Source organism: Temnothorax curvispinosus, unplaced genomic scaffold (genome assembly GCF_003070985.1).
Source record: "Temnothorax curvispinosus isolate PA1 unplaced genomic scaffold, ASM307098v1 QBEX01013028.1, whole genome shotgun sequence".
Lineage (NCBI taxonomy): Eukaryota > Metazoa > Arthropoda > Insecta > Hymenoptera > Formicidae > Temnothorax > Temnothorax curvispinosus.
This window is the reverse complement of record NW_020222808.1, coordinates 818,028-834,104: the sequence shown is the minus strand read 5'-3', so window position 1 is coordinate 834,104 and position 16,077 is coordinate 818,028. Positions and strand designations below refer to the sequence as shown.

At 38.1% G+C, this 16,077-nt stretch overlaps 1 protein-coding gene across 5 annotated transcripts in view; it reads right to left on the bottom strand.

Moving 5' to 3' along the window:
• Positions 1 to 978: 978 nt before the first annotated feature.
• LOC112463097 (glutamate receptor ionotropic, kainate 2-like) overlaps positions 979 to 16,077 on the bottom strand; it is a 126,817-nt gene continuing 111,718 nt past the window's right edge. For 3 of the 5 annotated variants that reach the window (XM_025029285.1, XM_025029284.1, XM_025029287.1), the window contains 8 exons: positions 13,120 to 13,224; positions 7,947 to 8,204; positions 6,908 to 7,105; positions 5,895 to 6,120; positions 5,333 to 5,497; positions 4,819 to 4,919; positions 3,745 to 4,023; positions 979 to 2,484 (listed from right to left, as the gene is read on the bottom strand). In XM_025029285.1, coding sequence (XP_024885053.1) covers positions 2,395 to 2,484; positions 3,745 to 4,023; positions 4,819 to 4,919; positions 5,333 to 5,497; positions 5,895 to 6,120; positions 6,908 to 7,105; positions 7,947 to 8,204; positions 13,120 to 13,224 — 1,422 coding nt within the window. In that variant the 3' untranslated portion in view covers positions 979 to 2,394. Of the gene's footprint in view, positions 2,485 to 3,744; positions 4,024 to 4,485; positions 4,557 to 4,818; positions 4,920 to 5,332; positions 5,498 to 5,894; positions 6,121 to 6,907; positions 7,106 to 7,946; positions 8,205 to 13,119; positions 13,225 to 16,077 lie in introns of those variants that run through there. The other 2 variants (XR_003041741.1, XM_025029286.1) reach the window with 2 other exon arrangements.

The window sequence follows — 16,077 nt, the reverse complement described above, 5'->3', positions numbered from 1 at the left end:
CCGAAAGTCACAAAAGCATATTAAAATAGTACATGCCACCGTATCGGGAATGATTGTGTGATAATTACAAGTGATTTGACTAGGCCCCCTCCTCCCCTTTTGGACGATCAAGCAGATTATTATCATTGAAAATGTTTTTTTCGATTGCACATCAATACCTCGGTGACTAGATCTAAAGCGCTGGAAAGATAAGAAGGACACTTTTTATCATTCCACGCTCTAGATTCAAATCCCGAACTGTCAAGACGCGGCTAAAAAAAACATTCTTTGTAATAGTAATTCATCGCTTTCACCGACGAGGAAGAGATTCTGGGAGAGTTGAGTTGGAAGGAAGCTCGTGAAGCTCGCTATAACATCTCGGTCATGTTGATTCGATTAAGCATCGCGGTCGTAGCCTAATCTTATCATGGGCCGACGCGAGCTCGCGATCTTTCGACGAGGTTCATTTAGAAATTCTGTTTTGCGTAGTCTCCGACGATAAGCGAGTTGTCGGTTTCGTCGTGTATCGTTTACGTATTAAGACTCGAACGATCGCCGCCGTACGTGCGGCCGGGGGAGGGGGTCGTATATGATGTGATTTCTTTTATATCATAACAAATAATGAACACTAAGAAATATTATAGTTTCATATAAGTGAGATATGTTATTTGTCATTTATTTTATCCCTTAATAAATGATGTTATATAAAAAAAATAGGCACAGCTGAGACGTTCCCTTATTCTCCATCTTGCCTTATCTAAAAGCGATTCGTCACTGAAACGCGCTAATTCTTTAGTGACATCGGAAGATCGACGATTCCTGCAACATCGATTAGCTGACTGATTTTAATCTTAGTTCAGTTCAATCTTAAATTGAACTAAAATTTAATTTCAAAGATCAAAATGAAATTCGTCGTAATACTCTTTTTTTAGCTACCTTCAGCTATTTCTTAAAATTAACAATTATAGTTTGAAGAGGATTAAGAAGAAGACAATAATCGTCCTCTCATCGTACATTTATTCGCCGGCTATCAGCATATTACAGCACACGTTACATGACACCAAACGTCTAAAGTTGTACTCGATTAGCACTAACGGTTACTCACTCTCAGCCACATTTTGCATAAAATAGTCCCATTACGAATCTCACTACTGCTTTCTTCGCGGCAATATTTACAGAATACTTTGCGTGTATAATTACACCATAGACAGCCTCTTGTAAAAAGAGAACGCATTTACAGAGCGTGTCTAAACATTGTTCTGTGCATGGATCGAACGTTAGATTTCGTGCGAGAGTAGCGTGAACATGCTGGAAGAGATATCGGTGATCGCCATCGTAGATATACCTGGATGGTTTGGTTCTACGGGCGTAGGACGGAAGGGTTGTTCATCGTCTGTAGTTAGATTCACCATCTGCATATTACTCTCTCGATCGAACTGATGTCGATTAAATTAAAATTGGGACGTAAGGATGCCATGGACTTCTGTTTCGCAATGATGGCTTCGCGACAATTGAAGACTCGGCATGGAAAGAAATCCTATCGGCTAAAAATAAAAGATCTCAGAGCTATTTTACCGGATAAGTTTTACTTATTTCGAGAAGAGCAAAGTAGAAGAGGAATATGAAAAAAAATATTCCTCTTCATTTTGCATATCATATAAATTGCACTTATATGCTTGTGCAAGATCTCGGTATAATAACTTTTCAATAAAAATATAATTTTAGGGATAAAAAATTTACGGTCCATTTGCGTAAAGCATTCATTTGTTGCGTTGAAATCGTGAATGTCGCTGTGAAATAGCATCGACTTTTTTTAGGTACTTAACTCGTCGACTTTGATAACGTCGATCTTGCTCGCATCATATCGAAGAAAATTTCCTTCCGTGAGGCTTCCAAGAATTAATATGCATGCGAGCTGGTCGTAACTTTTTAATTTAAGATTTTTCTCCGGTATCCTGATAGTATTAAATCACGTTACCTCAACGTATTTGAATACTTTCTAAAGTGGTGAATAAAGCGGCGAACGCTTTGCCTCAGAACGATTACACTGTCCCGCGGATTGATTAATCGTACAAAACTCGCGGCTACGAGAAAAACCACTTTAGAACCACCGTTATACCGTTTTATCAATTAAGTTCGGTATATAGCGTCGATCTCTCGACGGATTTATCAAATGTGCGGAAAAGCGGCGCACACGTTGCTTTACAGACTTACGTTTAAGATCTTTCTTCGTAATCGCGCCAACGATGAATATTTTGTCAATATTGTGCAAACATGTCTATTGGGTGAACTCCGACACTATCGACGGAAATCAACAAATCGATCGCAATTGCTTTTCGCGAGATGCGAGACGCTTTGTACTTGTTCCTGATTACGATTACAATGTTTCCAACGGTATTGGTCTTGCTAATAATTCTAATTGCCGTCATAGTCGTGCGGCGGTGCGTGATGATGCATGTGGATGTGTGGAGGCAGTTCGACTACGGGTACGGCCAGGCTGCTTCTCTGTAATACACAGTCACAATTATATAATGATTAAGTAATAATTACGTGGGGGGTAACATCATAGCAGACGCACAGATAACATGCCTGTGATGTGAAATTTACGGAAATCGAAATATATTTCAGATAATAGGAAGCCGGGTTTTTTGTATGTAATTTTACTAATGTCTTAAATCTTAAATATCGCGTTTTATAAGTTACTTTATTTTATTATTTAATACGATTGAATTTTTTTGCATATTCCATCTCCATTAATTTATCTATCGGCGATTTATGGAATTTTGACGATTTCTCGGTTTATGTAACTTCGGCAGCTAATAAAATTAATTGCTTAAAGCGCTACAGTTAAGATTCAATTGGATTCCACTGAACCCTTTAATCTCTTCAGTAAAATCTTTATCTTGCAGTACCGAATTAATCGCAAGAAGGAATGAAGAGATAATAAATTTCGTACCCATCCCTGACAGGAAATAAATCCGCTTACCGGATACACGTTAATTAAAGAACATTTGAATGCAATTATGAGTTTAATGAACGTGGGAGCACAAAAAGCTCGGTGAATATAAAATATAATTGAATAACGATATGGCGGAGAAGGAGATATTTCTCTTTCGGCAAAATTACGATATATAAAATTGATTTCGGATGAAGGAAACCGTCAGTTTGAAGAAGAGATGATTAAAGAATACGCTCTTACAGCAGCATTTATAGTCTGAACTTATATTTAAGATTAAGTCTGGTCTTCTTAAGTTTGGTCTTCATTACTTTTAAAGCTCGATTCAATGAAATGACCGTATAGCATCTTGAGATCGCACTTAAGACGTTCTTATAAATATAAGATCGGATTATGAGTATCTCAGGCTCTTTTTTTACCATTGTTCTTAAACCTCATCTAAAAAGAAAAAAACATATTGTGTTCGATATTGCCTTAGATCGTGGATTCTTAATTGGAATTTGAATTTTCACGATAGATAGAATCACAGGGCAATTCTCGAATAACTATAGAACTTAATTTATGTTTCCTTATATTTTGGATAGGGACAGTTCAGGTAAATTTTCATTTATAAAAGATGCTTGTATGTGTTTTACGAGTGTATTACATTTTATATATTATTGTTTTTTATTGTATTTTACGAGTCATTAATTAGAAAAACGAATAGCTTTATTTAATTCGTGTTAATATATCATGAAAAATATACGCGTCGGCTTGTAGATTAATGCTAGCGCGATAAATTAACGAGGGACGAGACAGTTGTTATATACCTGGGACCTCATCCCGTTTACGGGAGTGGCAGTGGGATTGTCCGGCGGGTAGCCGATCACGTGCGTAGAACATTTGTCGCAGGTACGCCGTCGTCGGGACGACGCGCGGCAGCGTAAAGCGCGGCAGAGCTCGCGTGCCATTTCCGAGCAGAGCGACTCTTGTTGATTCGGTTGCTGCTGATGTTGCTGCTGGCATTGTTGTTGCTGCTGCTGTTGCACAGTCTGAGAAATTCCCTGAAGAGAGCCGGAGGTAGGCGTCGGAGGGACCGGAGGCCTTTGCTACATCAGCAGCCCACAACGACGAATTATTCGCGTGATTAAGGTATATCATGATGCAGAAAAATGTTCCAAAATTAGCGAGAAGTGAATAAGTAACATTCTTCCTTGTAGAATACTTTTCAAACTGTAAATTATTAAAGGAATACAAAAGCGAAGATAAATAATGATATATTAATTGTTAATGTGGACTTTATTTTGACAAAATTACGTAACTTAAAGGTAACTTTTATCAAAATATCAAATTTCAACATTTGTAGAAAAGATGATCAAAAAATGAATTCTAGATTTTTACTTTCCGCTAATATCGGGGCATCTTGTATTATATAACGTACAATAGCGAATCATCAACGATACCTTGCGATACACGCATATTATTATTTAAATATAATGCTTAGATAAAGATTGCGAGTTTGTATTGAAGCAAACGAATTCGTAAGAAGTTCTCACGATGGTAAAACGGACCTTTTTTCGCAACTGTGCTTGGGGATGCTTGCGAAGTCGAGCGGCATGCTTCAATGGACGATGAGCTCATGCTGATACGACGAAATCCATGATGTAGCGATGAAACAAAGTTCAGGGAACGTCATGCAATGCTTACGCGTACAGTCACATGCACATCTCTTAAAGTTAATAGTTTTAACGATTAACAAACAAAGCGACGAAAGGCTTGAGAATTAAACGCGGCCGGTCGCCTTTATCGAGAATCTGAATGTCGACGAATAGAGTCGTGCAACGTGAACGTGCTGATTTGTTGAAATAAATTTCAGCACTGGTTTCTAGGATCGATGCACTCACCCGTTCTGCCGGTGCGTTCCTCCTGGAATTGTAGCAGAATTCGAAAATCGCTATAAGCACGGCAAATGCCAAGCCGCACAGTAAGACCACGAAAACTCCTCCTGCACAGAAACGAGGCACATCGATTCTCGATCAGACGCATAAGGTATCGATAGATAATTTTAAGAGAGAAATAAATATTTCTATGCGTATAAATTAAATAAACAAATTTAAAAAGAATATATAAATTACACGTACACATAATTCGAATAATTTATTATAGAATTCTACTGAAAAGTACATATTTAAATTTACATCAGAGACATTTGTTTTAAGATTTTCTGTCAATCAAACAGCGCCCTGCCCCTTAGAAAATTTAATTAACAGTCTTTTTCATAAGAATAATGAACCAACAAAAATAAGGAAATGTTTGCGACTGTAAGAGGGATTTCCGTGTGTTATATGACATTACGGAGGAAACTCGTGATGCGTATAATTCAGAGTTTACGCGCTATTCTCTGAGAGCCTTTCTCACCTATGTTGTCGACGCCTAGAGCGTTGGCTTTGTTCTCCTTTCCCTTTTCTGTCCTCATGCAAGTATCCCCGGGACTCTTCCACCATTTGTCATACAGAATCTGTATTTCGCCTTTCTCTTGCAATTCCAGAATTGCTAGAGATATCTTGTCCCGCCAGGGCGAGCCTGCGAAATTTGTTCAGGAATCAGCGCTATTAAGTAGATGTAGCAAGCAATATTTACGCAATTTATTTTTATTTTAAATTAAAATTATACTTTTTATTCGCGCGATAGTATCAAGTAAAAATACAGCAATTTTATTCTTATTTTTAAAAAATTATAAATTATATATGATTAAATGTACAAAAACCTGGAAGTTGAAATGGATGTTTATTTAACAATATCAAATTAAAAACAATTTTGGATTTATCAATTGTACACTGTTCACTTTTAACAAAATATTGAAATTGTTTTTTTTAAGTATTAGTGCTGCTCGATAAACTATAAAACTATTACAAATTGGATTGTGAAAACTAATGAAATTTGGAAGTAAAAGCAAATATTGATCAGCGTAACAGCTCACCCATGGGCGTAGCGATTCCATATCCCTTGTTGTCCAACAGACCACCAATTTGCGTGAGATTGCAGTCCCTCTGGACAATGTAATCGATCATGGTCGACTCCATCAGAAAGGCGTAATCGCCTTGAAGAACTCGCTGGATACCCTCTTCATATGTTGAAACGAATACCGACGGCTTCTTGTTCTCCATGAATCTCCACATCTTTTTGTACGTCTCGATCATTGAATCCTTGAAACGGAATTTGAGAAGCGCAGAAAATCAGATTTTATTAGCGTCATAATGCAACATTATGATAACCGCCGTTTACGGCAATGGCTTGCATTATAAATTTCGCATATTGATAAATATTATTTCATAATTAATTGCCAGCGGAAAATTTCTACAAACTGGCACGAAAGACGCGACCTGATTAAAATTCCATTCCCGCGTGAGCGGAAGCGATTATCATAATAATTGCAAAATAATTATTTTCGTATATCGATTGCGCGGTTGTATCGCGCGCGATCATTACACGGTTATTTACAGGCCATAAATTGGATACGAACTCATGTAATCGTAGAAGCATTAATGTAATACAGGGTTGAATTTACATATGAACTAAGCGAACTACAGCCTTCGCACCATTAAAGAGCATACTTTTTAAATATTTTTATTATAGGATAGTGCGAAAGAAAAATATCTTCTCCATATCATATAGCTTTGCGACAGATTTACATTTACAGGTTGTATAGGGTAACATTATAGAGATATAATTATACGCTATAAACCTTGCTTGATCAATCAGAAACTTATATACGGAAGCACATATCAAAGTATGTTGTAGTTATCGAGTATTAAGGTAACAAAGATTCGGCCTCGGTGAAACGCATACTCCCTCGTCTTCGCCAACCGAAGGTTGGTAGCAGTGCAGTCGGGAGAATTAGTACTAATAGCATAACATTAATTAGTGGTAAATAGATATTAGTAACTATTACTCTACCATCTATTCCAAATAGATAATAAAAATATTAGTCACCCTGAAAAAAGTCATCGTGCTTCCGCTATCGAGAGTTCCGTACGCGATGTCCGTCTGACTGGCGAGATCTTCGGCGTGCTCTATCGGCGTGATCATTCTTTCCACCGTAAGGAAAGCCGCTAGATTCGCGGTATACGACGAGATGATGATCAGGGTGAAGAACCACCATATGCCACCCACAATACGCGTGCTCGTAGCCTGATAAAGAGATCACTTCATCGAAATTCGGTTTAACAATTAGCTTCATTTACCGCTGTTAGCTTCGTATTAATTTTACTGCAAGCGATGATACATGTATTGTAAAATTGATTAGTAAAAAATTTTATTGTCAATATTGACTACCGTCTTGCAATCTAATAGCACAACTGCAATCTCTCGTAATAACGCCTTTAAATTTGTTAATTCCTCGTTACGCTGAAAATACTTCGATACTCCTTTTTACGTTCTTACTGTATCTTTCAGGCGTTCCAGGGATTAACGCGTTTCATTTTCGTTGAATAGGAGATTCTCAGTATTTGAAAACTAATTCAAAAGCTGAAGTCTGCAAATGAAAGCTAAAGATTTCTCAAATAGGAACGTTCGCGCTCCTTGTCGAGAAAATTGCGAAGCATTATCGCGAAGATATTTGATAATAAAGTATTTCAAACAGATAATCACTTTAAATTATTAATTTGATTTAGAGGCAATGGGCGTTATTAAAATAGAAATTTAATTTAATAGTTATTATAGTTTTAGGTCATTTGCATTGTTTCGATTATTAATATGAAATGATATATGAACTATGTAACTATTGTTCATGATGCTCTAATGGACGCTTGAAACGAGAATCCGTTATTACGAGAGTTATTCATGAATTATTATGTCTATTATATTATATATAGATGAAAGCGGTATTAATGAGCTTGTTTACGAAGCAAATTAAGATGATTTACATAATATCTTTATAATATACATGCTGCACATATAAGAAAATCAGTTTCGCGCAATATACGCGTTTATACACAATGTTTGATAGATACAGCGGAAATTCATCGCAAACCTTGGGGTTTAGATCGCTGCCCTGTTGCATGAGGGTTCCAATGGTGAACCAGAAGCTGTTCGATAAGGAGAACTGATTCTCGACGATTTCCGGCCCGGGGTGACACGGATGAGGATTATTCCATTCGTAGGGGCTAAATCGCGACACGACAAACATCGTCACCGACACCAAAACGTACGCTGCCAGAACGTACAGCCAGATTTCGATCGCTAATGGGTTCATGAAAGAAAAAAGCTGCGCCTGGTGTTTGGTTGGTACCTGCAAGGAATTTGAGCCTTTAACACCTCGTCGTTTGCAATGCGATACTGAAAATATTCTATTTTTCTAAGATATTAGAAAAGTTTATTCTTTTACGCATTCACGCACAGGACATGCATTATTTCGTTTTCACATATCAAGAATTTACTTAATATTTGAATTGAATTACTTACACTAATATATTTAAATTGAAACTTAAATAGCCGTATTAATAACTAATTAAATTTATCGCTGGAAATTGTTATGCTCAATTTGTTCTACTATTTACCCGGTATTTTATTTTAATGATCAAATGCACCTCTCATTATTATATGCATAAAAAGGAGAGAAAGGGAATATCTGTGTATGAATATTAAGCTTAATTAATTCTGCATCGGAACGATATGCATAATAATGAAGGTATTTCTCATGGATATTTTAACAATTCTTAATTAGCCACGAGTTATCTTAATTTACATTAAACGTAATATCGTGAAATCGATTACTCTACTTAATATAATATCCGGAATTTACTTTATAATTTTCACATTGAGATTATTATCCAATTTTCGTTGCTTTTATAGTATTATACTTGTATATTTAATCGTTCTGGATATTTTATGGAGCACATTTTTTACCACTTAATTATTACTATCAATGCAAGAAAAATTTTTCGATACTCACAATGCACTAGATAGTGGTATGATATTTATTTATCAAGTCGAATTTATCAAATTTATATATGTCATGAATATTGCGAATTTGGACAATGGTAAACGCGTAAAAATATATATGTAATACATTTACGGAATACAATAGATCGAAAATAGATAAAATCGATTATTGGACCATTGGGCTGTCAGTACATCTGTGTTAGTTGATATCGATCTCGGCGATTTTTTTTCACGGCGGTAGTTACTAAATGCCTGGCGTCGAATTCTTCGTTTTTCACCTTTGCACGAGTGGAATTGGCTAATGTAAAATTTAACTTGCTCTTGATAGCAGATGTTGATTCCGAGAAAATGAAAGAACAGCGTAGCAAAAGGTACTAATTGTAAGTACTATCATTGTTAGTGGCAACGACGAAAAGAAATAACAAGATCATCGTAAAAGTATTGTAATATCCGTATACATGAAGAATTCATAATGTTAGCAATTAATAAACTGATTTAGAATATTTCGTACTCGATAATTGGAATAGTGATAGATCGTATAGCGAGTGTGTGGAATTCGATGGATAAGTGGAGGAATGATTAAAGGATATAGCTTTGGGAATAGAAACAGCTACCGGCTGCTGCAACATTAATTGCAATTAAATGATCGCCTTACATTAATTAGAAAGCGCTCTCGTGCGGTCAACGGCGATTGGTGTAATCAGCGAAAAGAGGCCGCGCGCCTCCTCGCTCTTGCATTTACCGGAGGAAAATCCCGCTCGAACGGAAACGAGTATTCAGCCCGCATTGAAAGGCAAGCTATCATCGTCAGCGCGGCGAGAGAGCCTTTCGTCGTTTTAATTAATTTAGAGATCCACTTATCCAGAGGATTTTTTACGCCTTTTGATAAAAATGTAATTGTATAGCGAAACTATTCTGCGAGCTAAGTAATTCGTTCGATCCGCTTTCGATTATAATTATATTTGCAAGCAATTAATTTATCATCCCGTTGTCGTGTATCATGATCGATGATTGTATCTGATATTAATATCGATTTCTTAACAAAGTACTTGAGCAGAGATTTTTAAGGATTCTGTCAAGTGTAATACGTAGTCTATAATTAATCCTGCGGCGAATCGCGATGAAAGATTACCACGTCACTGCCGCTTGACTGCATAACGGTGATTTGCTTAATTATCTTCATTATGCTGTTGGCTTGTGCCATCGGGAACTAAGGCGAACAATTTCATTTCGAAATTCGAGAGCATTGGCATTGTGGATATATCCTCAAAATACATAATGCATTTGGCATTGTAATTACTGCTTTCATTATAATTATTCGTGATAATATGTAAAACTGAAAGGGTTTACATTATATAGAAAGAAAAACACGATAAATTCCTGGATAAGAGCCTGGCGTTTCTTTTCGGAATCCTATAGAGAACTTGAGAGGCTATATTTTGCCAATTTCCCAAGAAATATTTTTTTATGATTTAAGTTATGTAAAAAGGGGTTAATATATCTAGATAAAATGACTCAAAGACGTCATAAATTAAGATATAAGACGACTTGAAAACATCATGATGACATCTCTTTGACAGTTCCACAAGATATCTTAATTAGCCATGTTACACACGTATTCTAAAATTAATAAATATCAACATTGTCAGTAATATAAATATCTATACATAACCCAAATAATGTCTTATAAAAGATAATTTCCAGATGTTTTTTTTTTTCAAAAAGTTTTCAAAACATTTTTAAGATGTCTACTAGTAATGTCTTAAAAACGACACTTTTGAAAAGAGTTTTAGACATGCTTGTTATCTGGGAAAGTCAATTTTTTTATATAGCTTATTATCTTAAAGAATATCTGTTGGTAAATTGATGAAGAATGGTGCGTACACTTTTAGAAACCTCCGTGAGGAAAAAAGTCAAAGTAACATCAATTATAGTCTATCGAGTTATTAATTATCGCAAAGGAAGGATGATTAACTTTATTGATTTTTTACGGAAAAGTTATGTTACCTCTATTATTTATCGATTGACAAATTGCTGATTCTTTAACTTTATTATTGATATAGCAGTCTGATTAGAGATATGTAAGATTATGTATATATAGCAATACTATATACTATACACATGGATGCATATCTGTATAAATGTATTACAGGAGAAAATTGTACTTTCATCCTTTAGTAAATCAAGAGCACAGGCGAACAAAACGAGAGAATAAAAAGAAATTAACAGTGACGAGGATCGGAAATGGTCGTTCTGTAAATTTCATCAGTCCAAACGTCCGACTGGGTTTTCCGCGGGAAATCGAGAAATTAGAGATGAACGAAGGGAAGCGACCCAGATATACAGCCGATCTCGTCGACCGCGCCGCGTCATCGCGAAAATTTTATTACAAAAGCTCGAGAAATTAACTTCTCCATCGGTATCGTTACGTCGCCCGCTCGCGCAATGCCATTATTAACTTCGGAGTAAGCGAATCCCACCGCTGCTCGTTACGGTATAAAGTGCAGCTGGCCGAGAGAGAGAAGTTAACTCCAGCATCTCGAATTATTTAGCGGGAGTCGAAACTTGGAAGGGGGAGAGGGAGGAGATTCCAGTACTGCTGCTTGAATCGATCGAATAGAATTCGCGAGTCGGGAGAAATTCCCGACAGCGAGACACTGCTGCGAGAATAATTAAAGCTTCCCGGAGTGATAAGGTAGAATCGAGCGAAGGAGAGTATAGGGGCAGAGATATAGGAAAAGAGAAGTGGAGAGAGAGAGATGACGGAGGAAGAGGAGAGGTAAAAAAAAAAAAACGACTGAAAGAAACGACTCGTCGAATAAATATCGAATTAATCGGCTCGTTAATTCGTTGCGTCAACCGATACATTCCGATTATTAAACCGTTTACGTGCCGTCACTTGCGAGCGGCTCTAATTAGTCTCTGCTTCCCCCTTCCGCGACCTCGCGACACGTGCTGTACCGTGTTATAAGCGAGATCGTACATGTGCACGTTAGTATACGTGAGTGCATCGTCAAGCGACACGATATTACTATCGCAGCACGATCTTGTAACAGAGTTGGGTTAATAAAGGCTGAATTTGCCAAAGATTGTAAATAATTGGTTGGCATTGTATGTATCACCTGTCGCGTTTTTAAAACGAATTCTAGTTAGCAATAATAACATATAATATGTATCTAGGCAACAATTTTATTTCCAATGAGTTTTATTGTAATTAATACCTTTATTATTGTTGTTATTGCAGGAAAGGATGGGAAAATTATAATTATTTTTAGAATTATCTGTACATATTGTGTAATTGTATAAACAAATGTAAGCGATACGTATCTGGTTTTCATTTAGAATGATGGATATTCGATAGGATTGTGTCTGACAATTACGGTCAGTTACTACTGCGAGATGCGTATAATCGGTAAACTCTCTTACTCCACATATTTTACTAAAACAGTCAATTAATAGTTGAGTGTACGTACCACCTGCATGTAACCCCTTATAATATGTGGTATTTGCACCCAACTATTAATTGGCTGTTTTAGTAAAATATGGAGGCATTATACAAACGTGACCATTGCCAATGGTCCACGGTTCACGGGCAAGTAGATAAGAACTAGTTATGGTCGGCCAGCGCGCCAAAATCAGACCGAATTACAGCCGTATGCGGATAGCGGCCCTTACTTCCCATTACTGACGTCAATTTACTTAGACAAAATTATATCTCGCGCGGTTAAAATCACCTCGCGTTTTTATTCCGCTTTTTTTTTTCACCGTCGGATACGCGGCTGAAGAGAAAGGCAAACAGGGAAACAAGAAATGTAAAAATATCGATAGAGATATTATTCACGATACGGAAACTTTTCAACGATATCGCGCGTTGATTCTTGGGTGTGGGCACGTTCGCTGGCTGCCAAATAAAAATGGTCTAACAACAACAGATGGAGTATACGACGGCAAAAAATAGCAAATAAGAATAACAGATGCGCGGCGCGGAAAAATACACGAGGGACGAGGGAGGGGAAAGACCAACAAAGCTGGAATCCGCCTCGGCAACAATGCACCGGGACGTGGACCAACGTGGACGAAATAAAAATATGAGCTATCAGGCTAACGCCATTTCGCGCGTGAACCGGGAGATTAAGCGGCAGGCTTATACAGGGTAACTTTAAATGCCCCGCGTCCGAGCTGGACGCGGATGCAATTGCTACCCTGTAACGCGTAAATAAATTTTCGCGTTTAACTCGCGGCCTCGCCGGGCTCTTGCTTACCTTGAAGAGAATCGAGATGCCCAGATTCATGAACGGCTTCGTGAAGTCGATGACGCTCTCGCGCGCGTAGTTGATTGTCATCGAGCCGACAGCGAGATCAGCTTTCTGCGAAATGAGAGAATAAGATAATGAAGGGAATACGTCGATTAAGAATCGAATACGAAAGACACAAACACGTTAATTCTAATTTATTTCTATCCTGTTCCAAGTACGGGCGAAGAAGACGCAGATTCTGCAGCGCTGCGAAGCGAAGCTACTCTCGACTCCGTCCACTTGGTCGCCCGTGCTCGGCAGGTGTTCGAGATTATTTAGACACGCGCGGCAAATGGAATAGCTGACTTGGCAATAGCCGACGAGCGAAACGCCGTTCCGGATTCAATGAGGCCACCCGAAGAAAAGAGCTCAACGCGCGTACATTTGCCCGCGATATCTAACTGCTTCTTCAGCGTCTGCGAGAGAGCACTCGCTGGGCGCGCGCGATGGCGCACCGTGGAACGGCGGCACACACAGTCCGTCGAGATTTATTTCCGGCTTGCGCTGCACACCGGGAAGCGCGGGATATCTGGCTGGAAATGCGCGTTCCCCGATAGGGAAATCCCCCCGATCTTTTCTTCACGTGCGCACCCGCCTATACTCTGTCTCCACGTACGGCGACGTTACAAATTTTCTGTAAGCTGTGCAAACGCGCACGGGGAATTCTATTGCGCGAAACGTGTGCGAAACACAATTTACCAATTTTTGCCAATTCTTCATATTCGCGAATGATACATTTTACATACGCGGAATGATACGTAATATCTGATGTTTTACGTTCTCACATATTTATTCCGGAAAGTCAAAAAACTATCACATCAATCGCAATAGACTTTAATCGAGAAACTTCTCCTTGTTTTTCGTACATTCTAATAAAAAATAGACACAAATATTTGAGCATATTTTTTTTAGGCAGCGTACAATATTCTCTGAATATTCATCTCGTATTTTAATAATTTTAATTTATAATATTTGATGAATCCCGACGATAAATAATTTCATATTTAATTATGAATGTAAAGTGAGCTTTGTTGATTCCAATAATGTAAAATAATAATTTGCAATTTCGCTTTCACCCAAAAACTCGATACATTTTACTCGATAAATATATATTACCGCGTATTACGGGTCGTCTATAGTTAAACCGTGAATGGGGAATGCTCGGCGATACATCTCACGTATACAACGCCGGACAGCCGAAATGGTCGACATCGACGTCGCGTAAAACGATGCCCGGTTCATCCCCGTGAAAGATATTTCGGACTGGCGGCGTCACTAATTCGCGCGTGATTTACGCCACCGCCCCGTGCGCGACCCATGGATGACGGTCGCAATAATTTGTTGTTGCGTGTTCTCGCGCGATGACAGCCATGGCGCCATTGCGGACCCGCGCGATGCATCGTTGCCGTCAATCGTTTATGAATGTACATACGAGCGAATGCAGGGTACGCGGCGCGATGTGTCGAACGCGTCGAGGGAAACGTGAATGCGAGGAGCCAGTTGAAGCTGCAAGCGGAGATAATGTACCGGAAAAGGGGCGATATCAATTTTACATGGAGATTATGGAGACGCGAGAGTGTGTGTCCGATATATTTTTACCCGCGATATATTATATGTATATATGTATGTACATTGTTTATTTAATATTGAAGATCACTTTTGTCGATTAATAATTTTCATGACGGTGGTGATACATCGCGAACGAGCTTCGTTTTTCATTTCATTCATTCATTTTTGAGCCGCGTTACCTTTTCCCGTGCGGCCCGACAAACGATATCCCATTTATCAACTGCGCTCAGATAAAAATGAAATATCGATGTGTCATTCTTTTCAAGAAAATCCACGCGAGGGAAATTAATATCTCGTGTAACGGTATTTTGCATATTTTCGCAATCAATGAATACTCCAAAACTTGTTGCGTTAAATTGCAAATTAGTACCATGCATAGAAAAATTTTTCGTAAAATAATATTTCTATATATTTGAAATGTTTTTCCAATAATATTCTCGAAATACGATCACTCGCTGAAACACGAATATCTGGGAAAAAAAAGAGAACTTAGTGTGTAACATGAGAGAACTTTTTTTATATTATATTGTAATATGCTGATTAAAACATCGCTAATTAAACGTGGGTTTCCGATTAATTATCGATTTGACATTCTTGATTGCGGATGTTCTCGGAAGAGGGTGATATGCTTAACTATATGCGTAAGTCGCTAAAATACGATGCCGCTTCTCTAGGCATATTACGTGCGCTTTTTCATCGTCATTTTTCCATCCTCGGTTTCACCATCGCGCTCTCGGGCTCGCGACGACTGCGGCGAGAGGCGAGGCGAGTATTATTAATGATCATCTGACGAAATTAATACTGCCGTCCGGATAACATAGTGCCGGTCGCTTTGTAACGTCCACCGGTCTGCGGGCCCCGACGAAAATGAGAAATTTCGCGGACTCTCATATCGCGATTCCTCATATAATTCCAAGAATTCCAGCTCATACGCGCGCGTTTATACCTTATTCGTTACCGTATCGCTGATCGCGTTATGTTTAATACATTCTAAAATCTCTCGTGATATTAGGCCATTCGTAACTGTAATTTTCCTGAAATTAAAACGTGATTATTCCACCTGCGCTATCGACGCGGCACGCGGTCCTTGAACCAGCATCTCCTTTAGTGCCCATCTACAATAGGTGTTTTAAGCCCTAAACCTTAAGAAATTGTTCAATCATAGTTGAATTTGAGGAGAATAATTGACTGTGATTGGTCAATTTCTTAGGGCTTAAGGCTTAAAACACATATTGTAAACGGGCACTTAATCTTTGGTTATTTCGTACATAGAATATTATTTCGTTAAATTAAACCGAGGTCATTTTCGACTCACTGCGTATCTTGTTACCCGTTTGATAAAGCTGCGAGCTTCTC